General features: G+C 38.2%; 3 protein-coding genes across 3 annotated transcripts in view; all 3 read left to right on the top strand.

The window, feature by feature from the left end:
- Positions 1–1,362: 1,362 nt before the first annotated feature.
- Positions 1,363–4,116, top strand: LOC149842000 (protein involved in starch initiation 1-like). Its single transcript, XM_090000569.1, has 2 exons — positions 1,363–1,392; positions 1,855–4,116. Exons 1-2 carry the CDS (start codon positions 1,363–1,365, stop codon positions 4,114–4,116), a joined length of 2,292 nt encoding a protein of 763 aa, XP_089856695.1.
- Positions 4,117–8,147: 4,031 nt separating this feature from the next.
- On the top strand, positions 8,148–13,388 carry LOC149842001 (uncharacterized). The gene is made up of 5 exons (XM_090001243.1): positions 8,148–8,648; positions 9,886–10,036; positions 11,725–11,936; positions 12,824–12,997; positions 13,106–13,388. Exons 1-5 carry the CDS (start codon positions 8,460–8,462, stop codon positions 13,190–13,192), a joined length of 813 nt encoding a protein of 270 aa, XP_089857369.1. The 5' UTR covers positions 8,148–8,459; the 3' UTR covers positions 13,193–13,388.
- A 2,018-nt stretch (positions 13,389–15,406) lies between these two features.
- Positions 15,407–25,923, top strand: part of LOC149842002 (uncharacterized) — a 29,338-nt gene continuing 18,821 nt past the window's right edge. Inside the window, exons 1-6 of the mRNA XM_089998827.1 lie at positions 15,407–16,069; positions 17,104–17,172; positions 17,358–17,450; positions 20,869–20,990; positions 21,472–21,667; positions 22,296–22,471. Coding sequence (XP_089854953.1) covers positions 15,746–16,069; positions 17,104–17,172; positions 17,358–17,450; positions 20,869–20,990; positions 21,472–21,667; positions 22,296–22,471 — 980 coding nt within the window. The 5' untranslated portion in view covers positions 15,407–15,745. The remainder of the gene's footprint in view (positions 16,070–17,103; positions 17,173–17,357; positions 17,451–20,868; positions 20,991–21,471; positions 21,668–22,295; positions 22,472–25,923) is intronic.

A 25,923-nucleotide genomic window follows, 5' to 3' on the forward strand; every position in this document is an offset into this window, starting at 1 on the left:
TATTTATACGTTTTTTGCGTATTTTGTTCAAGTGTTGTGAGAGTGCTTTCGTGCACTTCTTTTATAGAGTTTTTATTCTTGTTTATGTATTGTCTCTTTGTAGACAATTTCACAATAGCTCCCAACGAGTTGCTATGACCTTGAGGATTGCAGTAGGAAAAAGGTTGATGACGCAAGACAGGTTGCAAAGGCTGGCTTTCCAGATTGCTAACATATATTTGTATTCTTGTGCTTTAGAAACATGTTCTCATTTATTTCTAGAGTGCAAGACTGTTAAAAGAATCTGGAAAACAGTGATTAGGCTGTTTGTTGTTTGGGGGAGCATGGGAGCGAATATTCAAGAAGCTCTTAGGCATTGAAGTCGTATGAAGCTACCGGATAAAGTCATTAAACAGGGGTGGATACTTGCTTTTCAGTTGATCATCAGAAAATTTTGGGAAATAAGGAACCAAATCATTTTTTATAATAAAAATTACTCCCTCGAAGCTGTCATGATGGATGCTCTGAGTGGTATTCGTGAGCACATTCTTCCTGTGTTGCAAAGCTCAAATCATCCAATAAAGCTCAACTGGTTGTATGCGATTAGATGGTGCCCTCCCCCCAATGGATGGACAACAGTTTCTATCTTCAGTCATTTCTTGAATCAGTGGAGGATAGGGTATGCAGTGAGAGATCAGTCAGGTCGATATATCAAGATGGAATGGATGGTGAGACCGAAAAATTCGGAATGCAAAGCAAGGATCTGGTGATTAGAAAATTTGGATGGTTTGGAGATGGATCAGGTGAGAATTGAATCTTCGAGTTGTGATGTCATTAGCGCGGTGAATCGAGCTCTAGAGGGTCGGGACTTTCGAGTAAGAGTGGACAGTCTGGCTATTCAAAAATTTGCTCATTTTGAGATAAAGTGTATATGGGTTCCAAAGAATGTAATCACATTCCTAGGAGGTTAGCTGAATTGGGGGCTATGGGTTTTGATAGATGCTGGAAGGATAAACCACCAGATTGGTTTCCTTCGAGAATTCAGCGGGTATGATTTTGTAATCCATCTGTAATCTGGTTGGGGTCTGCCTAACCCCAGCCTGCCAATCCAAACAAAAATTTGTTTGCATCCATGCTTTGCAAACCTCTATCACTGACAACTGAAATGATCAATGGTCTCAAAGATTCTGAGTCCCATGTATCATTCTTTCATCTTCATTACTTCAGTATGTCTAACTTATTGTTAATAGATTAGTTTAAAGTAAAGTTTGTAAAAGGTGGGAACTTTTTCCTCAGCTCTCACTGGATTTGACCTCATTCTCTCCTATCCCAGCCTTATAAAAGATTAGAGAAAACAGTCACACCTTTTTCTTCCTCTCCAACATGGTGAAACTGCCGGAGGTGTTGATGCAGGTAATTGAGGGCTTGTGGATAATGGTCCCACAGCAGATCCCTATATAGGTAAATGTTTTCCGAGCTTGATAATCCTTGTGTCAGTGGTCTGAATCCACATCTAAGCATGAGAAGGTAGGTGCAGAGTGGAAAAGGTGGCAACAACCAATCTTGACCTGCAATATCCTTTCTTATAGTTGTAGGATTTTTATGTGGTCTAAAACTTCTAAGCATCTCTATTTTCTTTCCTCTCAAAAAACAGAAAATCCTATGCATTTCTAGCCATTGGAAATATGAGGTTGAAAACAGGCATAAGTGCATTGTTAGTTAAGGCTAACCTGCTGAGCGGCAATGTTGATATTATTTCATGTTATGATTGTGTTTTTTAAATCTACTTAGCATATTTAACTAGCATTGTCTGAAACAATATTATTTTGGCGGTAATCTTAAAGGCATCTACTAATCAAGGGAAACCTACTGCAGCAACAAGCATCGAAGCTGAACTGGAAGCAGAGAATCTATACTCCAATTTTCCAGAGCAGAAGCAAACATTCTGTAGCTCTGATCAGATCAATCTTAGAAAGACCCAAATGTAGTATTAGTAGCCATGAGAATGGATCCACAGAACCTGCAAGGGTTCTTTTGGAGAAATTGTTTGCACAATCGCAGAAGCTTGAGAAACAAATGAGTAATGTCTCCCATTGGGACAGAGACATGGATATTAGTCTTGAAGTTCTTGAAGCTGATCTTCAAGCAGCATTGGTAGCTTTGATGAAGAAGGAAGGGGATCTTCAAAATGCTGAAAGAATGGTGTTATTGGACGGTGCTGAATTAGATCATGCCAGACATGAATTGGAACAACGTGAGGAAGAAATGGTTGCTGCACAAACTAGACAATTAGAACGGGAGAAAGAACTTAAGAAGGCCCACAGTGATCTAGTCTTTCAAGCTAGGCAGATTGAAGAATTGAAACTTCTTGTTGCAGAGCGTGACAGGGAGCTTATCAGCACCCAATCTACTCTTTCACAGAAACAGGCAGAACTAGATAAACTGCAAAGGGACCTGGTTATGAAGAACAAGGAAGCTACAAATATTAGTTTGGAACTGCAGCGAAGAGATCAGATCCTGATTCAAGCAAATGAAGTCACAAAGAAACAAGATGCTGAGGTTCAGGAACTCCATAAGGTCATTAGAGAGAAAGAGCTCAAGTTACTAGAGTCCTTGCAGCAGAGGAAGAATGAGGAAGAGGATCTAAGAATTGCAGAGGCCAAATTAGAAAGGCAAGCCCTTGAATGGTTATCTACACAAGAAGAACTTAAGAAACTAACTGAGAATGCTGCTAAACAGAAGGTTAAAACCAAGGAAACGATGGCAGAGTTGGATAGAGTGAGAAGACTTCTTGCTGATGTACGAATTGAGCTGATGGATTCCCAAAAGTCTCTAGCTTATTCTCGCAAAACGCTGAATGATCAAGTGCACCAGCTTGAAAAGCATCTAGCTGATATGGAGGAGCAAAAACTTGTCTTGATGTCGCATAAAGTAAGCCTAAAAGATGCTCAAATGGAAATTGAAAGTGAAAGAAGTAAACTGGAAGCTGTACTGGCTCATAATGCTGAACTTGAGCTACAACTTAATGCTGAGAAGGCATTAGTAGAGAAGCTTCAGCTTGAATTGGATGCTGAGAAATCTGCCCTAGAATGTGCATCGAATGAAGTCATGTCACTCAAAAAGAAGCTGGAACAGAAAAACTCCGAGTTCAGTATTGCTCAAGACCTGCTTCAGGTTAAGGAATCTGAGTTGGTAGATGCTAATCTTGAAATCCAGCATCTGAAATCAGAACGAAAGTCCCTTCAGCTTATTTTAGAAGAGAAGGATGCCATTATTCAAACCACAGAGAAGAATCTGGAGGGCATGAAAAATGATGTCTATGAGCTAAAAAATATGATGAATGGAAAAGAAGATAAACTTCTTCTAGTGACTTCTAAACTTCGTGATAAAGAACAGCATATTCATTCCATGCAACTTGAACTAGATGACACCAAATTAAAATACTCAGAAGCTGCATCCATTGTGCACCGAATCACAAAACTCACAGACATGCTGGTTGTTTCTGCAAAGAATGAAGGTAATGTTACCTTGGTCTTAGATGTTCAGGAAAGGCTGTTAACTGGAAAGGAGAATGTCTCATCCACAATGGGCAAATCATTAGAGGTTCTCGTTTGGAAAAAACAGTTAGAAACTGAGCTTGAGATGACAAAAGAATCCCTTAGACAAAAAGAATTAGAGTTGCTAGCTGCACAGAGAGCTCTTTCTGTGAAAGAAGAGGAGCTAAAAGCAACACTTGAAAAATGGGAATCAAAGGAAAGGGAACTTGAAAAGATGCAGGCAGAAATCCACGAGGAATCAGAGAACATCAAGAAACTGCACATTCTTGCACAGGAAAGAATTGGGGATAAGAGTGTTGGTGATTTGGCAATCGAGAGGCTTCAAGTCGAGGTTGCTCAGTTGGAAGTTGAGGCAGCAGTTAGCGCCCTTCAGAAACTTGCAAATCTTAGTCACGAGCTGCTGAAAGAAACCAAGACCTGTTTGTGCTTTGAGATCGACACTGACAAGCAGAGAAATGAAGTGTTAACAGACTCAGCTCTGAGCGAAGGCTTTGAGAATTTTGAGAAGACAAAGGGGGTGATTGTTAGGCTTTCAACTTTGACTGAACAACTTCTTGAAGAGGCTGACATTCAGAGATGAGGAGTCACGATATGGATGCACCAACATTTGTACATATCAAACCAATTCATTGCTGCTTTCGTAGGCTAATAGAAATCATTGCCTATGTGATGAGCTTTCTATACATTGTGGCATGTTGTAAGAACAAATGTCCATATTAAAGATGATGGCCTTCAATAGATGGAACCACACAAGGGCACAGCTCAAACACTAGTCTAGGATAGTTTGCTATGAAAGATGGTGTTTTTCAATTAATGGAACTATACAAGGCCACCGCTTGAGCGCCAGTTGAGGACAGATTGCTGGTACAATCGTACTGTATTTTTTGTATACTAAGTTGAGTATGAAAATTGTTGGCTCCAAGTTGCATTTTGCTGATATTTGCATCATATTTGTACAGTCTTCTTTTATGGATGAGCAGATATTGGGCCGAATTTTACATTCATTATGTAATTCTAAGATGTTTCTGAGATAGATATCTAAGCCAGCTCACTAGCAATGATAACTCGGATGTCAAAAAGGCCAGTAACAATTTGATATCAAGAGATGGAGTGTATGCACCTAGAGTGATGCTGCACCAAGGAGGCAAGGAATTCATTCCAACAGAGATGAAATAAATAAATAGACAGGGAAGAAAGGGGAGCGCTAGGACAGCTTTTGCAGAAAAAAGACAAACGCCCCTTCCGTGAGGAAAGCAGCCCCCCATAAACATCGCCAAAACACCTAAATCAGTAGAATGATTTCCCCACAAGAGGGATCAAAGTCATCAGACAGCTTTCTGAGAAAGGAAGCCTGGGACTCAAACTCACTCTAAGGGGGTGTTTGTTTCAGCCCTTTCCACATGAAAGATGCTGTCACCCACAGCCCCTCTTGTGAAAGGTGGACTCTCCCCTACTGGGGCTAAAACAATCATAACTTTGTGAGAAAATGGTGCAGGCCATTATATTTAACGAAAAATGATTGCATTGTATAACTAATTTGACATGTTTTCTAAAATGTCTTATAATTTTTGTTATTCTTCTCATGTCCAAAATCATAAATATTTAGTTTTAAAAAGTTTGTTTTACCTTTTGTTCATGTGAAATTCTTAAATATATTTAAATTTTCTTTCAAATATGTGATTGTTTTTTGTAAAACAGTTTTTATTCTTAGATTTGTATCTCTTTGATCCAACGTCAAAAACTTGCGCTTTTATAGTCGTTGAAAAGTTGAAACACATGCTTGTAACTTTTCTTGCAAACTGGAACAGTCATGATAACAATCACATACACTGGAAAAAAAAGAGACAGACGTTAGCTTTTCAATGCCACCAAAATCTTGATCTGATGAGTAGTGGTAAGAAAGATTCTCTAAAAGATAGACTGTTTGATTGTTCTACTCTACATAGTATGCTTCTATTCTGATTTTGAAACTCGAAAATGAAAATCTTAGATGATTTTTTTTTCTCTAACTCAAAACAAAAAAAAATTATAGGCATGTGTCTCCGCTTTTCAATGACTATAAAATCCAGGTTTTTAATGTCAGATATTTGATAATAGAGATTATTTTACAGAAAATATATATGTAATTTTACTCTTATATATATGCGTGAAGTTCTTCTTATATATGCGATTTTTCTCTTATATATACAAAGTTTCTTCTAAAAATGTGATTTTCTTCTAAATGTAAGCGGGGTTCCTCCTATACATGTGATTTGATTTTCTCTTAAATACGTGTGGAGTTCTTCTTATATATGCATTTTTTCTCATAAACATGTGACTTCCTCTTAAATATATGTGATTTTCTAAGTTTAATAGGTTGTTGACCACTATTTTTATGTGAACTGAGGTATATACGAACTTAGTCATATATTTGCGAAGTTTTGAGGTTTGAGTTTAATAGGATGTTCATACTTATTTTTATATGGACTTCCTCATTTTATGTGGACTTTATTGTTTTATGCATGTATTTTATGTAAACTTTCTTATTTTATGTGAAATCCCTCATCTTTGTGTATATTTTATGCAAACTTCATTATCTTCACATAAAATAATCTATCTTTCAGAGGATGTTTCTCCCCAATTGTTCATCAAATTAAAGTGATTTTGGTAGTGTTGGAAAACTGACATCCCCCATTTATCTTTTTTATTTTTTTAAATTTTCGATGTAAGTAGACAAAAAATATCATAGAATAGACAGAAAAGGCATAGCCACGCTTGTTCATCTCTTATTTTATAAATATTTTCAAGGTTATATCTCAAAGCTTGTTTGTCATTTTTCGATGAAGTAGGTGTTGAAAATGTATTTCTATTTTTTTTTTTAAAAAATTCTAGAATCCTTTATTTTATGGGTTGAAATATCCTTTGAAGATAGATTGTTCGATTGTTTCAATTTATAAAGTATGTTTTTATTCTGGTTTTGAAATTCAGAAACAGGAATCCTATAGGGGTTCATGAAAGTTATAGTCCAATGTCTTAACTTTCCAACAGCTATAAAAACATAAGTTTTTGATGTCAGAACAAACATTTACAAATCTGAGAAGAAAAACTATTTTACAGAAAACAATCACATATTTGAGAGAAAGTTTACATATATAAGAAGTTCACATGTGTGAAGGGTAAAGCGATCTTTTTAAATCTAGATATTTGTGATTTTGGATATGAGAAGAATATAAAAAATTATAAAGCATTTCAAAAAAAATGTCAAATTGACGGTCCAATACGATCAATTTTTGTATATTTAATGTGATTGCACTTGTTTTCATATCAAAATTGGGTTGTACCTCCCTCCAGGGAATGGGTTTCTCACATGAGGGTTCTATCTTAGGAAAGTTGCGTACTAAATGGCATGTGTAACAACCACCTCATAAAATATCCTAAAAAATCAATGGGTTGTTAGACATTATGTTACTAGTAGAACACATTCTATAAAATAAGGAAAGGGTCATTCATCTCTATACTATGTTTTTGTTTTTTTGAATTTATAACTTGAGAAAACTGCACCGGGCATGAAGACCTTGTTGCGTTGACTAATCTTGTCATACCTATGGTCATCATCCCTACAAAGTAAAACTTCAAGGCTAGGACCTTGCCCCTGAGCCTATTCTACGCATGCATTGGCTTTCACATATATTTGAGAATCGAACCTTGATTGCCCGTCTAGCAGCCAAGGCTCCACCCCACTAAGCCAACCTCCTTTGGGGGTAGGGATGGCAGTGGACTGAGAGAATATGGGGCCCCACCCCGTTTGGACCGAGGATGAAGGGCATGAATCAGGGATGGACTTACGCTTTCCCCTGCCCCGTCTCGATCCCCGCCTTGCCCTGCCCCGCCCCGCCCCATTCTCAATCCTTCTAAGGGATAACAATAGACTGAGGGGAAACGGCCTGCCCTGCCTCGCCCTCGTTTGGATAGAGGATGGAGGACATGAAACGGGAATGGAGGGGTGGGGGTGGGGAGGGGGGGGGGGAGGTTAAAATTCATCCCCGTGCGAGGATGGAAGCAGGGATGGAGGTTCGGATTTTGAGATGGGTCCCCCGGCCCCGCCACCGCCCCGGTCCACTGCCTTCCCTATTTCTTATTTGGGGGAGACTAGATGGTTATTTACATTACCATTGTTTGATATTCAGATAAAATGAATTTCTTTCAATGACACACCGGTTCTTTTTCCAATGTTCTCAATAATATACCAGCTCATTTTCAACGTTAACTAGACCACTAACCACAGATGAACTTATCCAACATACTCCCCATTCCTCTTATCATCAATATATTTCATATTCCGATAAAAAAAAGTGAATTAAAAAAGGCTGTTTTGGTTGCTTGAAGTTGTGTGAGGGATAATTTCAAGTTGTGTGAGGGATAATTTCGTGAACATGGAACTCAAAAAGTCACACCTCAGTAGTCAGATAATTGCTTGTTAAAAAGAAAAACAGTGTGGAAAAAATCGTGATCGTTACTTTCCGAACAGGTCATCCTCCATCAAGCACGATGGACGGCCATAAAAGGCCCAATCCAAATTAAAAAGCTTATTACGCTATAAAACCCCTCCCACCGGCCACCCCTCCCGTTGTCCCTCCCCTGCATATCCCTCTCTGAATCGACGAAACCTTATCCGAGAGCCAAATCCGTCGCCTACCACCCTCCTAATTTTCGCCGAAGAATCCTTTTCCGTCTCACCCATGTTGGGGAATTGAGGGTTTCTTCCTCGGTGAAAACTCTCTGATGCCCCACTTTGAAGGAAGGGAGAGAGGAGTTCCGTGTGCTCCGAGGTTTTGGGCCCGGGGTTCCGTCGCCGGTCGGGTTAGGGTTTCGGGATTCTAAGGTTTGAGGAATTTGCATGGGAGTGTAGTGCGTCGAGAGTTACGTCGATCCGTGCCGGAAACCATGTCTGCGATAGTCTGTGGAAAGAGGTCCCTATTTGAAGAGCTTCACACGCCTCCACCCGTCTCGAAGAGATTGCGCTTGTCCGGCAGCACCTCACCGATCCGGTTCTCGCCGACCAGGGTGGTCGCCACCACCATGGACTCACCGCTCTCGCAGCTTCGGGAGATCTTCCCAGATATGGACGAGAAGGTCCGTTTACTGCCTATCTTTCTTTGCTGTTTTCCTGATTTTTCGATCAAATTATGCTTCTTTTGATCCGAATTATTTGGTTTTGGTCGTTATCTGTTGATGGATGAAGGTTGGGGAATAAAATTCTGAATTGGATTCAATAGGTCTATCAGAATATCTGGATTAGATGAATCAAATCATTTTTTCCCTTTTTTGGTTATATTGTCTGTGATCGTTTAAGGTTTTAAGTGGTTACCATTTGAAACATTTGAGAACTTCTGAACTTTAGTGATGACTTTGTTCGGTTCTCAGTCTTTGGATCCTTTCCTCTCTATACATCAAGTTGCTTTCTTTGATTCTATTGGAATTTGACACTTGTTTTTGCGATCTTATCAATTTGGTCTCGTCTGCGGTTATCAAAATAATTTTCCTGCAACCATCAAGCACAATCTGCCTCTTGATGCTTCTACTTTTATTTTGTGAGATTCAAGCTGGTCAAGACATCGTATTTCATGCAACTGTCAAGTTGTCAATTATGAGTGAGTGGAATGCAAGCTGCATATGATTTTCTGAAATTTCTCAAATCATTGTAACTATGTTTTTCTGAGTTTCATAATTATCTAGATATGAGGTGGATGAGAGATTCTGCTGCTATCTAATTAAGGCAATTGTATGTGCTGCTGATAATGCATATGCTCTTGATATATTTACTTGTACCAGGTTAGGAGATCTAAAGAATCATTTTTTCTTTATTTCATTTGATGCTTTCTCTGACACCCTTTTGAAGCTTCATCCATGGGACATTGAAAAGAACAAATAATGAAGAAACACCTCTCCGTATTTGATTCTGTGATGTGCATTTCTTTTACATTTTTTTGTTATATCTTCTGGCGGATGGTTACTTTTCAGTTATTTTTTTCCGAGGATTGGTGTTACCATCAGGTCACAATATCTGCTCTGGTTGCTATTTTGCTCTATATAATGCTAAATTGCTAAAATGACAGACTTAGACTGTGCAGTCTGAGCAGCTTTATTGCTTGTAGCCTGTAAATTGTGGTCTTGCTTTGCATGTCTGGATGAATCTCTTTGAATCGATATTTCCTGTGTTGGTTTTATTGGTCTTGTCACTTGTTAAAGATTTTTGGTGGTTTGGAGCTCATAGGTGTACATATAAAATTTATCCAGTTAAATTGCTTGTGCTATTTGCTACTCTTAAAAGAAATATCTATAGAATAATTCATTGAATCCTCTCTTTCAGCTTCTTGGGCAAGCACTTGAAGCATGTGGCAATGATTTGGATTCTGCAATCAAGAGTTTGAATGAGCTTTGTTTTGGAGAGCATAACATGGCTTCTCCTGAGAGAAAATCTGATGTTAAAGAGGTAGTAATTTCTCAGCAATCTGCAGAAGGTACATATGTCTCATTTTCATAGTTCTTGGGGTGGTGACAATGGTTACTTTTAAAGTTTCAGTAATTCTTTTTCTACCATTGTGTTCACGGCTTCACACTTACAAGTAAAGAATAATGATATTTGCAAATTAAGACCAATGTCTTTTATGGAAACTTGGAGGAGCCCATTTTCATATATACAGGGTGCTCTACCTACTCCCACCTAATAGAAGGTTCAGATTTTCAAAATTTGAGTGTTTTTTTAGTTGATCGGACCCTATAGATATGATCTACAATAATTATTTAGTGGTAAACAAGTTTTGGATCATGTGATTATGGCATACATGTAGGTTTTTTGATGATCTTCAAAAATCAATGGCTCACAATGTACCAAAATTTCATGACTTAAAAAAACCTATTTTGATGTCCAAAAACATGATCCAAAACATGATTCTTATCAAATAAACTGTGTTAAGTACATCTATAAGGTCTGATTAAGAAGATGCAATCTACAACTATGATTTGTAGTAGGTGCTCCCGCAGCATCTACTCCCTCTAAACCGTTAGATTATTTTGAAACCAACGATCTAGATGGGTTTTGAAACTCTGTCTTTTACAATTATTATAGAACTTAAATGATGGTTTTCCATTATTAATGATTTGTAAAGAAATAAATGAGGGAGGAGGAGAGGCAGTTTCCAAAGATGAAATCAATGAGTTGATCTCTCTCTCTCATATTTCATGCATGTGGATGAATGGCATGAATGCATAACATGCATGGATGATGGACATGGATGCATGCAGGAATGCATCCATGCGCTTCCCTCTTTCATATATATAAATGGATGCATGGGCATAAATGCATGAACCGATGATAAACATGTATGGAATGGATACATGTCATGAGTGCATGGATGGATCATGGAATGGATACATGTTTTCTCTCTTTCACTCTGGATGATGGACATTGATGCATGATAATAATATTAGAGAGAAAATTAATAAGTCAGCCACATTTAATTTTTAGCTTTGGAATCTACCCCCATCACCACTCACGCCTCCCTCGTTTAGTTCTCAGATGTTAATAATAATTGAAAATCATCAAAATTAACGCTGCCTCCCCTTCATTTACTTTTTTAGGACCATTAAAGATGGCAAGCCATGCAAATTCCAACCTCTTCTAAACTGTTGGATTAAAAATAATCCAATGGTATATATGGAGTAGGTGCTGCGGGAGCACCCTATATATATTATCAGTTGGCAAACTCGTGACTAGGATTCAGATAGAGTCAGCGGGTCGAATCAGTAACTCAGGCGAGTTAGGACTATGCATTTTCTAGTGTTAAGATTTGGAAAAAATCAAACTCCAAACTGTTTAATCACTAAATTTAGCACATGACATCAATGACTAAGCCATACAAGCATTTAGCTATACATAATTGGTAATATTTATGATTTAAAACTATATGATTCTTTATAGCAAGTGTCCTTTTATGACAAAAAATACATAAAGGGCATGTGGATCGGTGGTCCTGAATCGGTGACCCACTTGGGGGTCGACTCAGGCGATTATGGAGTCGGCTCTCCGGGTTTGCCAACTATGTATTTGCTGTCTTCTCTTTGTCAGGATTTCAAGTAATGTATTGGCTGGTCTTTATATTGAAGAAAGATTTACTCACCTTTTGGTTTCAACTTTTATCATTGATAGTTATACTGGTCAATGGTGAAGTGTCTCCCAACGGTCCATCTCCTACCGATCTTCCAGCTGATGGCTCTGAGTGGGTGGAGTTGCTTGTGAGAGAAATGAAGAATGCTTTTGATGTGAATGATGCAAGATTACGTGCTTCAAGAATTTTATTGGTGCTGGAGAGCTCGATCGTCTCTCGAGCTGGCGAGGTTGTATCAGAAAACCTTCACAAGGTATTTTTCTATTCACTTATCTTTACTAGATTAACATAGTTCAACATTGGAAATTCAAGACCGTGATAATTCTGCATGTTATAAGGTATTGGCCTATTGGGTGCCTTTCTGTTCAGAATTTTAGGCATTTTCCTTAACCCATAAGGATGGTAATAAAAAATATTCTCCTACCAAAGTCTTCTAGAGGTGAGTCATCCACGGCTGTTCTCTGCAGCATTATCTGACATCCTATTTCAAACTTCAGGCCTTTCTTTTCCTCACTCGTGCCCACTCTTGCTTCCATAACCAGCCTCTTTCTTTCCTTTATAAATCTTGGCCCCGTTGATGAATACAATACTATCTGCAAAAATAAACAGCTGTCTGCCTCCCTGTGGACGGCATTCATGCATCACTGGCCCTTAATCTATCTGCAAATGTTCAGGTTCAGGTAGAAGATGGTCTTGAACAGTATCTTGTTAGCTGTGAAGCTGCTTGTCCAAAATAGGGGATTCTGAACCAGGCATTTGTTGGAAATTATTATATCTTTGATTTAGATAAATTGTATTGGCTTTATTGGCAAAGTGAGTATATTCCCGTTGTATTATTGTCTTTCATTTTAGTTACAGCTTATTGGAAAATGGTTTTTTCTTTATTATATTCCTTTCCTTTTGCTTCTTCCCAGTGCTTTAGATTTCCTTTTATATTTCCAAGATTTTCCTGGCAAAAAACAGAGAAATATCACACTCGATAGATTGTTGGTTTTTCATCCGCCTGCTCCATTCATGGGCAGCTCAACATTGAGTTGCAGTTCTGCCGATAATGATCCCACACCAGATCAGTTTTTGCTTGTTTTAGTCATGAGTTGCCTTGGTCTTTGTTTTTCTTAAGCTTGTTTTTTGTTTGGCCAGGAGAACTTGATGCTCAAGGAACAAGTAGATGCTCTTCTTTGCGACAACCAAATCCTTAAGCGAGCTGTGACCATCCAGCATGAGCGCCAAAAGGAATACGACCAAAGGGGTCATGAGATGCATCATCTAAAGCAGCTTGTCGCTCAGTACCAGGAGCAAGTGCGGACACTTGAGGTTTGTATTCCTTGGCCCCCATATATGTTGGAGGTAGAGCGCACTTGATTGTTTGAAAACAATATCTTCATGTACTTAAGATTTTTGTTTTCCTGATTGGTGTTTCAGGTGAATAACTATGCATTGACAATGCATCTACAGCAGGCACAACAGAGTAGCTCTATTCCTGGGCGCTTTCACCCGGATGTGTTCTAGTTTTTTTCCTGGATATATTACATTGGTATAGAACAGAGATGGGCGGGGATTCCTTATTTGATTCGTAAATTGTCCCTGGGGTATTAGTATATCATGTAGTTATTGAGGTCTCTGTTGTAATCTCATAGATGCTGATTGTGTTGATCGTGTGCATTCATCATAACTCTCTGTGATGTCCATTCATCACTTTATTCTCTCTCTCTCTCTCTCTCTGTTCTATTGTTGGCCCTGTGAGCTTGGAGAAAAATGAGGAGAGAAAAGTGAGACCTCTATTTTACCCTGAAAATTGGAGTGTTTCCAGATAAATTGTATAAAAAGAATCTATTGTTTGCAAAAGTAAATAAAGTGGATATCTGGTATGGTTCGACATGTTTAGATTGCAAAGATTTTTTTTTCCATGAAGGATGGCGAAACCACCTTTGTGATCAGAGACCTAGTCACACTGGCTCAGCCTGCTGTACTTTCAATCCCCTTATCGATGGTGTAAACCTGTGGCACACCCATTGCCCCCAAGGATTCACCCGGCTTCAGCTTGGCAAGGGCTTATCTCCCTTGTTCTCATTAATGCAAGGGGTTTGACACTCGTGGGATTGAGGCGGCCCTGACCACAGGTCTAGTGGCCAAGGCGACCTCCACTGCACCAAACCCCTTGGGGCTTGTAAAATCTTATTAAAAATCATAAAATAGGCTTGGTGATCCAAACAAACAATAGATATTCAGCTCATCTCGTCTTATATAGGCTCATTGAGTAGTAATAAGTATAGTTTAGATCTATTTTTTAGTTTATATCGCTTAATGTAGTGTAGAATGAATAGTTGAAGTGTTTGGCTTGTAAGTAATAAATTTAGAGTTGCTTCAAGCTTATTTTTTTCTATTAATAAGGCAGTCCAACTTTGAAAACTTTTTTTTAGGGTGGTGGTGGTGGGGGGGGGGGGGGTGTTAATGAGCCAGCTCACTTTGTTTGGCTTGGGTTCCTCACATGCTCGAGCTCCACTCAACTCATCACAAAGACAAGCCAAGATCACATCAAGCTTACCAACGGGGGCTCCACGTGGTTGGTAGGAGCTGTCAGTGCATGTCTCCTTGTGGTAAGAGGTTGCAGGTTCAAAACCCAGTGGTACAGTTGAATAACTGGTGGGGGTCTGCCTAACCCGAGCTCTCAGGGCCTTGCAGGATGAACCAATGTGAATGAGTGTAATCTTCCTTGCCCAAACACGATTGGTTCTAACCACACTAAGTGATACTGTGGTACTGGACAGGTTGTCACCGAGCATTCCTAGTCACAAGTGTAAAATGGATCAGGTTTGGTTGGACCTTCCATCCAAATTTGACACTGTTTTTATGTATACATTCTCAAAGATTTGAAATGGTATTTAGATTTGATTCAAGTTATTTTCCGGTTAGAATTGGATTCAAATCAATGTCTTATGTTTGGATTTGTGTGCAATCCAATTTTTTTGTGCATTTTGCGCGTAAAACCCTTGATTTCGATCTTCTGTTACCATGTCCAACATTACCACATATTTCATGTCCAAATTCAACTTTACATCATTGGATCTCATTCATATCTGGACTCAAACGTGGGTTTATTGTACAAAATTCAAATTAAGTTTCAGATCAGGCAAGATCCAGCCTATGTTTGATTTGTCTGAGGCCTTAGATTCTTGTGCACTTAAAAAAAGTCTTTGGGGTTTTCTTACCTCACAATCAAATGCACTGTAATTGAAGATCAAATGAGATAGCTGCATGGTCAGATGACACTATCATATCTAAGAGGTCTTGAAGTTTGAATCACACAAGCATTATCCTCTTTTGTTTTTTTTTTTAATTAACTACCTCAATCACTCAGTGAGTTCATTGGGGGTAAAACCCTGAAGGCACCTTTTGGATGACGCCCAAAACCTACGTAAAAACCAAGTTTTCTGCGTAAACTTGATTTTGCCCCTCTTAACCAAGTTTTGACGCCGTTTGAGTGACGCACCTGGTTTAGGAAACTCGGACGATTGGCAACTATAGTACTGTACTGTCAGTGTTCATGTCGCGTACCAAAAAAAAGAAACGTTCCTATAAAGAGCTCCTTTTCTCAATCACCGTTTCTGCAAGGCCCACGACTCTCTCTCTCTCTCTTCTGTCTCTCTCAAGAGTAACTTCACGTAATGGGTCGTGACAAGGATAGTAACTTCATGTTAATAGCGGGCGAGTAGTAGGCCCTCTTGCTTGCTGCAGCTTGTGGGGGTTCAGGTTTTCACCAACCAAAACCATAGAGGATAAAGCGGCCCATCACCCCTTTATCCTCTGAAGTCTGAACCAAACGGCCGCTGGTTTACAGACACCCAGACCCCCGCCTAAAAGCACCCCCAATCTTAAAATCCCAAATCAGCCACTACTAATAACCATCAAAACAATCTCTTCTAGCGATAATATCCCTCGAAGGAACGAAAAAAAGCTACATTTGGAATTTCGGTCCATACATCTAGAGACTTCATCGTCTCTCTCGTTTCTCTTCTTCTTCTTCTAGATGACCCACCTTCGTCTTCCTCTTCAATTTCTCTAATGGCACTCTCTCTCTCCTACCACCCAATCAATCTCTCACCCATTTCATCTTCCCCAGAGAAACCCATCTTCAGAAACGTCAGATTGAAGTCTGAGCTTATTCACCACCCGCTTCATGGTGCACCATCCTTCTTAAATGGGGGGCAGAGTCTCTGGAACGATCCACTTATCGCTTTCTCCTGCAACTGCAAGAAGAGGGTCGGAGGTGGTGGCCTCGATTGCCTGCGGAACGTGGTTTCTGCAGATTATTACTCTGTTCTGGGCGTCCCAAGAACGGCCAGCGGCAAAGAAATCAAGACCGCCTACAGGAGGCTCGCCCGCCAGGTAATGATGTAGATATATCTGTGGTTATTCCTGTTTTTTTATTTTCTGAAGTTGGGTGTCTGGTTATTGCTTGAGATGGGCTCTTTAGCTTATTGGGACTTTGAAGTGCATGTTGGGTATGAGTCTTGGTGTTTGTAGAAGAGCATTTTGATTTGTTTGCGCTGATGATCGATTGTTTGTTGGAGTTTCATTTCAAGATGTTTGATTTTCAGCCATCTTATGCATTATCTGTTACCGGTTTGCTTTATCTTTGTGGCAGTGAAGAGAAGTAACGTTCTCCAAGTTAAATTGTTGTATATTTGGGTTTAATTTTGGTTCAGTTTTGCTGGAAGTAGCTAAAGGCATGGTTTAGATTTTTACTTTACTCTTTGGACTTAGCAAGCCATTGAATTAGGCTGAATTGTAGACAGTGTCTGGTCATTGACTTATCTATAGACATTTTATTTTAGGAGATTCTCTTCTCCTTAAGGGAGGTAGCTAAAATGAGATATATGGGCTGGTTTTGTTTCCTTATGTTGTTGTAGAACGGGATCGTTGCTGAAGAGGATTTGAATCTCTAGCACTCAAGCCACTTCTTGCATCTGAAAGTTCATCTAGCATAGAAAAATTTAGAGATCCGTGGTGGCATGGAACTGGTTCGGGAGTTCCACACCAGCCATATTAATTTATCATTTTTGGGCCTGAAGGGCTAGAAATTTGTCTTATGTGACTTGATAACTGTAAGAGAATCCATCAGTCCGAAATTTGCTTATATCTGTTACCACAAGATATTATTGATTTGTGAATCCATGTCAAATGTGAATTTTATTGAATTTGTAATGACAAATATCTTTCTCATAGTTCAGCTTGACATATCATGTAGGATGTTGGTAAAACCGAAAAATTGGTTGTCAGAGTATGAAGCTCTTCCTATATCTTCTGTGGCTTTTGAAATCTGTTGATGCATTAATCTCACTATTTTGGTGCAATCTTAGCCATGCTCAAAATCTAAAATTTTCTTATTTTTCTTGCAATTCAAAAATAATATCATGAAGTACCATCCTGATGTAAACAAACAACCTGAGGCAACTGAAAAATTTAAGGAGATAAGCACTGCATATGAGGTATGTGTATTGCTCCTTTAATCCCCTTGTATTGTGAATCTATTTCCGTTTCTTAGTTCTTGGCGATGCTATAAATAACATAGGAGGTAAAGTTACTAGGCATAAGCTGCTTTCTGTTATTCAAGTCTGTATCCGATTTTGTTATTTCTTAACATTGTTTGAATTCTAAACTACTGCACTGTCAGGTGTTATCAGATGATAAGAAAAGGGCTTTATATGATCAATATGGTGAAGCTGGGGTGAAGAGTCCAATTGGGGGTTCAGCTGGAGCATATGCGGTATGTTCAAAATCAGGCAGCTATTGTAGATTTGTTTTCTTGATGGTTATAGGGCCTCTGTATTGGCATGAAAAGGTGTCTTATATAATTAGTTGGCAACTTAACGTAGCTGTAAGTGTGGGAGTTGTGTTAGGGAGATTGTGCTGCTATTGTAGGTTTGTTTTCTTGATGGCTATACAGCCTCTGCCTTAGCATGCAAAGGTGTCTTAGTTAAATAGTTTACAGCTTACTTGTAATTGTGGAGGTTGACTTAGGTAGGTGATGATTAGGAAATTTTCCTTTCATTGCTTTAGGTCAATTAGTGGGAAGTTGAAGAGAAAACCTTCCTGACCTCTTACTCGAGTGTGCATGGGAAATTTTGATGAACAAGGCAACGAGTAGACTGTTATCCCTAATTTATCAGTCAATTGTAGAAACTCCTATAGTTACCACCAGACTACGTACTTAAAATTCCTGGACCAACCCAGATTGAAAAAGAATCAATCATACCCCAAATAGTCATTGGGCAAAACTCTGTTGACCCTAATAAGAAAATAAAAAAGCTAGACATCTAGTAATTTCTAAACTCTTTATTTTAATTGTTATTTCTTCTCCAGCATTTCAAGACATGAAAGATGCAAACTGCAAAAAATTTTAGAATGGTCATTGGTTAAAGCAGTCTTAGAATGCCTGAAAGGATCTACGTTAAGATATGTTAATGTTCATCTGTATCATTCATCTTGGGTTCAGTAAACTCATCCTCTAAATTAATCAAGTCTTGGAAACCACCATACTAGCATCATAAAGAAGGTACACAACATGCACATTTCCAATCCTATGTCACAACATGCACATATACAAACTTGTCACATGGAAACTTCACTTAGCATGTGTGTCTTGTGTCGACATGACATGAGACCAGACACGATGCTTGGCACACCTCGATACTTCATGAACACGGTCAAACTTGTGCCAGATATAGTCGACACATGTCCTTAACTTTATCTATTTCTTTTGTAATATGGATTGTTTATTTTATATTTATTTATGTGTTTTTTCTTTTAAATTTATGATTGATTGCATTACATTTCAAATTTTAACTTAGATTATATATGTGTATGTATATATATTGGCCATCTCCCCTTCTCCTGTTTTACAAAACTCACGTGTCATACCAAATGTGCCTGTATCTTGTCCTTACCCATATCCGTGTTTATGTGACAGGCAAAAAGCACACTAAAACAAGCAACAAAAGGCAAAAATATTGGACAACCTTAAATTTGTTAAAATATTCGTTACTGTTCTTTTGGCTGCCCTAAAATATTTGAACCATGAAAAGTTAGAGCAGAATACGTGAAGATCCCAAAGATATCTTGCATCAAGCTGTAAAACGATTGATGAGGTGCAGAGAAACCTATCTCCACAGTAACTCTGCATTTATACCTCGGTTCACATGTGTTTAATCTGGTTAATGAACTTCCTGTGCACTGTCACAAGTGCATATTCTTTTTACAAGCATACAGATGGTATTTCTATGCATTTTCACAAAGTGAACTGACAAAAAAATTTATATTTTCTTAGTTTGGGCTATTTCAAAAGGATACCTCAATTCACTCTTGTGTCGTGTCCTTTCATATGTTATTTTCAATTCAAAAATTCCACCAAGATGACATGTCACATATTCTTTTTTCCATCTCCTTGTGATATAGAGCGTGGGGAAATTTATTGGTTTATGGGGCTGTGTAGTCAAAAGCGCTAGGCGGTGCCTAGTCGGTAGGCCCATAAAAAGACTAGTCGAGGACTTGGCGGGACTAGCCGGACTAGTTAATACCTCAATCTATGTCATAGGGATTCACCAAGACAGGTGCCGCACCCGCGTCGATGCGATGCGGGTGCGGCACCCGGTGCGGTCAACCCGACCTTGGGTGTGGTCAACGCACCCAGGGTCATTTTGGTCCACTTTTTGGATTAAAAAAATCTGCTTTGGAAAATAAAAAAAAAGAGACCCTTGCTTTAAATTCATTTAAAATGCATTGAACAACATTATTTTCAAGTGAATAAATTCTCATTAAACTCTCTCTCTCTCTCTCTCTCATTTAATAGTAATAAAACTTCCTCTCATCCACCAAAAACATAAAACGAGTTTATCAACAAGGCAGCTTTGGAAAGTGTTGATAATAGAAAACGGTTTCCTAAAATCTATCTTGGAAATTAAAAGCTTTCATTGAGAATAGGAAAGGTCTCCTAAAGTCCAATGTGTAAATTAAACCCATATTTTGAAGTTTTAAATAATTTTATTTAGATTCTTGGAAATTAAAATCTTTCATTGAGAATAGGAAAGGTCTCCTAAAGTCCAACGTGTAAATTAAACCCATATTTTGAAGTTTTAAATGATTTTATTTAGAAGTTTCAATTTTGGACCCCCTTCTATATATATATATATATATATATATATATATATATTTTTTTTTTTTCGCACCCCCGCACCCAAGGTTTTTGAAAGTGCCGCACCCCCGCACCCTCACCCGCACCCATGTGACATAGACCTCAATTAAAAAATAAAAATAAATATACAAAGTGTACACAAAAATATATTTATTTTTTTTGGTAATTAGATGTTTTCATCAGACAACTACACCATTATGCATGATTTCACAAAATATATATAACCAGAATATTATATATATATATATATATATATATATATATTCAATTATTCATAACCTATTCAGTATAATCAACAAAATATGCTTTGAGTTTTTTGCAGAAAAATTAATTGTAACAGACACATACATATTTTATTCATAGCATAATCAGCATGCATATATATATATATATATGAGAAAGAGAGAGAGAGACACACACACACACACACACAAAACAATCATACTTTCCGCCTTTCACAAACATATATAGATAACATATTACATACTCAGTAATGCTAGAAACATGCTTTGAAGCTTTTATAGAAAAATTTACAAAAACACGCCCACCATCACTTTCAGCCGTTAACAGAAAAATTCATCAGAAACAAGTTAACATACACATATATAAAAAACATAATCATTTAAAACTAAACCCCTTCCCATCGTACAATTTTTAAAAATATATATAATAATAAAAAATGAATAAACTGTTTTTGCGCTTAGGTGGGGGCAGCTTAGTTGCTGATTAGACACCCTAGTCGACGCCTAGTCGTCAAAATTGGTACATTTTAAGGTACCCACCTAGGACTTGCAAAGCCTAGGTGTTTTACTTATGCCTAGGCCGACTAGGAGGACTAGTCGGTGCCCTTGACTACATAGGTATGGAGACATACGCAGAACATCCCCTCAAGTTAAAATAGCACTATCCAGCATGGTGTGGATTTTTCTTCCAAAGATGAATAAGTTTCTTTTTCTCTTTCAAGTGACCCTTTCATTTTTTTTCTCCCTTGCAGACCAATCCCTTTGATCTATTTGAGACATTCTTTGGTGCAAGTATGGGTGGTTTTTCTAGCATGGATCAGACTGGCTTCAGAACTGGCCAACGCACCACTGTTATACGGGGTGATGACCTACGGTGAGACGAGCTTTGAAATTAAAACTTCCTGAGCTTGTCCTTTGCTTCATTTGTATAGTCTGTTCTGCCATCAATAGCAGTTGGTATACCCTATTGCTATGCTTGACTGCAAGATTTATTAGGTAGTTTCTCAGGAGATGAGGCAGCAAGAGTTTGTCTCCTGTTAAATGATTTGACTATACTCCTCATGATTATTGTTTTGATCAAAATAAGCTTCAAAATGATTTCACAAGCCCTTGTGGATGATTGACTGCAAATTGAGTATGTAGGATCCCCTGTTAATTTAGAAAGTTCTGTGAACATTGGCTGACTTAATAGACACAAAATAGGTGCCTGCCTGACTTCGTCAACGCAAAATAAGTGACTGATTTCTTTTATCTTACATATTTTTTGATATTTTCAATTTGAGATTAAAACATTTTTTCCCTCCAATATAATCGATTGATAGCTTGATAGTTCAAGTATATCATGGTTGTTGCAGGTACGATATGTCATTGAAGTTTTCAGAGGCTATATTTGGAGCGGAGAAAGAGTTTGAGCTCTCTCACTTGGAGATTTGTGATGCATGTACTGGTACCGGCTCAAAGACGGGCTCAAAGATGAGAATTTGCTCAACTTGTGGTGGCAGGGGTCAAGTGATGCGGACAGAGGAAACACCATTTGGTCTTTTCTCTCAAGTATGTAAGCCTTTTTTGTTTGTTGATCTTGATATGCATCATCAATTTCTTTTTTGAGAAAACTTTAGTAGAAGAAAATGTATGAGGGATCTTATTGTTCTTGTGGCCCAAGGAGCTTTGGATATTGAGAGCAAAACACTTCATTTATTTAAATCATGGGCACCAAATATTTTTTCAAAATTAATGAATCTTTAAAGGTTTATGAAAAAAGAAAAATATTATGACATTCAAGAAAACATTTAAATTCAAATATCTCAATAATATCATAATGTTTTCATGTTAATTAATATCATGATACTTTTCTACGAAATTCAGTTTTTTAAACTTTTTGAAGATTTTAATTTTTTATTATTTATTTTTTGAATTTCCCTAGAGTTTTAGGTGACTGTGATCTAAATTGAAAGCTAAGACAAGCAGTGCACTTTCTTAATTTGCTGAAGTGGTTGCATATATTTTTTCATGTGAGCAAAGATGGTAGTTCCTGAGATTGATTGCTATTTTCATTGTATGATTTGAAAAAAAAAAAGCTGCCTGTTCTTGATACTCCATTAACCCTTTTTCTGGTGTACTGAGTCCTGGATATGTATTCTAATGTACTTGAATATTTGCTTCTCTTGCTTGTTCCCAGCTCTCCGTTTGTGCAACCTGTGGTGGGGATGGCCAAATTATATCAGAATATTGTCGAAAATGTGCTGGTGAAGGACGTATTCGGATTAAGAAGGATATAAAAGTAAAGATACCTCCTGGAGTCAGTCAAGGCAGTACACTGCGGGTACGTGAAGAGGGTGATGCAGGACCAAGAGGGTATGTTCTGTTCTTTATATCAAGTATGAATTGTTTATCTTGTTATAAGAACTTCTTGCATCCTTTTTGGTTTTAGTATGGCTGATTTATGAGGATGACAATTTCTTTCCTTATGTGGATTGTTGCATCTTCTAAATGGTGGTTCATATTCAGGATGTTGTCTGGACTGTAGAACATGTATTCCTGAAAAACATGTGCATGTTCTCACAGATCTTTGTTTCTTTTTTCCTGCACGTGGATGGGCATATCTTCTAAATTGGTGATCATATAATAATTGGTATTTACTATGTCTAATGATGAAGTTTGACCTCAAGATACACAGCATGTACCCACATTTGCAGAGAGAAAAAACGGTCATTTGATGGTTCAATAAAAAATTGCAGCATATAAAACTGTAGTTAATGAAAACAAAACTGTGATCGATGGCCATCATTATCAGCCTTAACTCTAGAATACAATAACCTATCCAATTCCAGACCCTAATTTATCTCATATTAATTAGCAAATAAAAATTGCAGAATGACATGAAATATACTTGTAAGGCAAATGAGATCAACAAAAATAACACTTGTCAAAATAAATCCATCGACCTATGAAGAACATAAAATAAAGAGATGCTAACTCAAATATTGTGAAAATTAGAAGTGGAAACCATGAAATTCATGATAGGTCATGGGCAGATCTAGAGGGACATGAAGCGACATATAATGGTCATGGCTATCATGCATGACACTGAGATTAAAGGGCTGCATGTGATGCTACAATGTCATTGGAACACCAAATTGTAACAAGGCCAGGTGTGACTTACAGGGTCCTGCCAAGCCAAGAAGAGGTGTCATGACTAGTAGAAGTCATGTCCAATCAGTAAAGCCTGTGGAGATATTTAACTATTTTAATAAAAATTTTCTCTGTTTAGATATCAACATCTACATCCAGAAAGCTGTATACATTGGAAGAAGCTTGTACAGTGTGGGAGGGGGCAATCCTAGATGTGACTGGATCCATGACATTGTTTTTGTTAACCAAGTATTCATGAGTCTAAATCCCAGTAAAGGTTTCCCCTAGCATGCATAGCATCTATGTCACATGGGTGCGGGTGCGGGTGCGGGTGCGGGGATTCGGCACTTCCAAAAAACCCGGGTGCGGGGGTGCGGCAGGGGCAAAAATGTAAATATATATATATATATCATGTATAGTGTATATGTATGAATGTATGGTAGCTGTTAAGGTCCATGACATTTATGCATGTTAGCACGTTCACCACAATTTTATGCCCCTAACAAATTTAAAAATTGATATGGTGATTAGGTGTATTAATTGTCACAATTATGGACATTTTAGTAATTTTTATTAGGAAAACATATTAATAATTGTGCATTTTGAATGCACAGCTAATAAGTGTGTAACTTATTTTTACACAAAATTGCAAAAATAGCTACTGGTGTCCATTAATGCATGGAACCGCCAAGTCATTTTTAAACTTCAAGGGTGTATTTTATGGTCATGTGTTAACACCTGCAGATGGCTATGGAAGTCAACACACTTATTAACTTCCTAGACTGATCCCTCTTCATGAGAAGCCTTTTGTTTTATGTTTGCAGAGGCATTGATTTTTTTTAGATGTATATCTGAATGTGTGCCCAACTTGCTTTTTACCATTTTTTTATCTTATATGGTTGTCCCCAAAGATGAAAGTGCTGAGTTGTGGAGCCTGATTCATTGTTTTTGCCCTTGCAGGAAGGGGGGTCCGGGGGCTCCCCCCAGCGCGGTTCCCGCTGGCGGGGGGTTATAGGGGGGCAGCGCCCCCCCCCCCCCCCCCCCCCCCCCCCAAAGATTTTTTTTTTAAATTCCACAGCTCATTTCATAGGGCAAATTTTTTTTTTTAAATCCAAAAAAAAAATGGACAAAAATGACCCTGGGTGCGGTCAATGCACCCAGGGTCGGGTTGACCGCACCCGGTGCCGCACCCGCGTCGATTCGAGTCGCGTCGACGCGGGTGCGACACCCTGCTAGCCGAATCCCTGTGACATAGCATAGCATGTACCTCAAGGAGAAACCTAGCTTATGAAATGGTGGGTTTGTAGGCCCTGTAATTTCAATCTTTGGGTGAATAGGAAACACCAGTCCCTATTGCTGATCATCTATGTCACACGTACACTCCACTTTTCCTCTGTACCCGTGTCGACACACGTGTCCTCGTGTCGACACACGTGTCCTCGTGTCGACACACGTGTCCCCGTGTCGACACACGTCGACACCTGGACACACCATTTTACCCTTCGTACATACAAGTTTGTATTCAATTTATAATTTATAATTATATTTTCTGTTTATAACTTTATATTTTCAGTGTATAATATATATTTTAGATATAGATTATATTCAGTTTATTTTGTATTTGTGTGATATATATATATATATATATATATATATATATATATATATATATATATATATATATATATATATAGTTGTGTCCCCATACCTGCATTTTTTGAAATTGCCGTGTCGTACCCACCACACCCGTACCCATACCCATGTGACATAGCTGATCATGCCCTTGCAAGAGTCTGAAATGGACTTGAATTTTGAATGTTTGCAAGTTAATGAAATCCCACTTATATAGCCGCTCCACACTGCTTAAGGGAGGTGCAAGAAATAGTTAATGTGCGTTACAGTATAAAAAATTCTGCTAAAATCTGGTTAGTAAATAAGTAAAGTTGTATGAATATTGTCATCATAGAGAAAACAAAATGAGGTTGCTTGCCTTTGGACATTGTTTATCATTTTGCTGATGGAAGCACACAAAGTGTTATCCATTGTTTAACGGCCCATTACAATGGATCAAGATCTATCAAGCATGAGGGATTTGCAAGATAAATAAGGTCAGTCAGCCACTGCTACCTAGACTATAAGGAGGCTTTCTTCAAAGTCTTCGAAGTGTAACAGTGGTGGACTCCATCCTTTCAGCTGATGGAAACTTAACTGCCTACTTTCTTTGTAATCATATTTACATGTCCCAAATTTGTCCATGGGCCTTTGTTTGAGGTTAATGGACTCTCTCTCTCTCTCTCTCTCTCTCTCTCTCTCTCTCTCTCTGTGACACTTTTATTTTCACTGTTGGTTTACAAAGCCCTAATTCTTCTGTAGTCCCATAAAATCACAATGCCACTCTTGTCTAGTGTTCCTAGTAATACAAATATGCTTCAATACAAAAGCCAATTTTTTGGAAAGGATTTTAATAATGGTATCAAGTCTTAGTTAGAACCTATGCCCTGCATAATCTGTTCAAATAGTTAGAAATAGCGCAAGTGGACCCCGATGAGCCTCATGCCAAGCTTTTGGATTTAGCATGTGAATCAGCTTATCAAGGATTCAAGGTCCTATACTTAAATTAAACTAGAAAGATAGGTGGCCCTATTATGGGGCCCCTTAACATGGTCAGAAGAATA

Source organism: Nuphar pumila, chromosome 3 (assembly GCF_984573655.1).
Source record: "Nuphar pumila chromosome 3, dmNupPumi1.hap1.1, whole genome shotgun sequence".
In the NCBI taxonomy this organism is placed as follows: domain Eukaryota; kingdom Viridiplantae; phylum Streptophyta; class Magnoliopsida; order Nymphaeales; family Nymphaeaceae; genus Nuphar; species Nuphar pumila.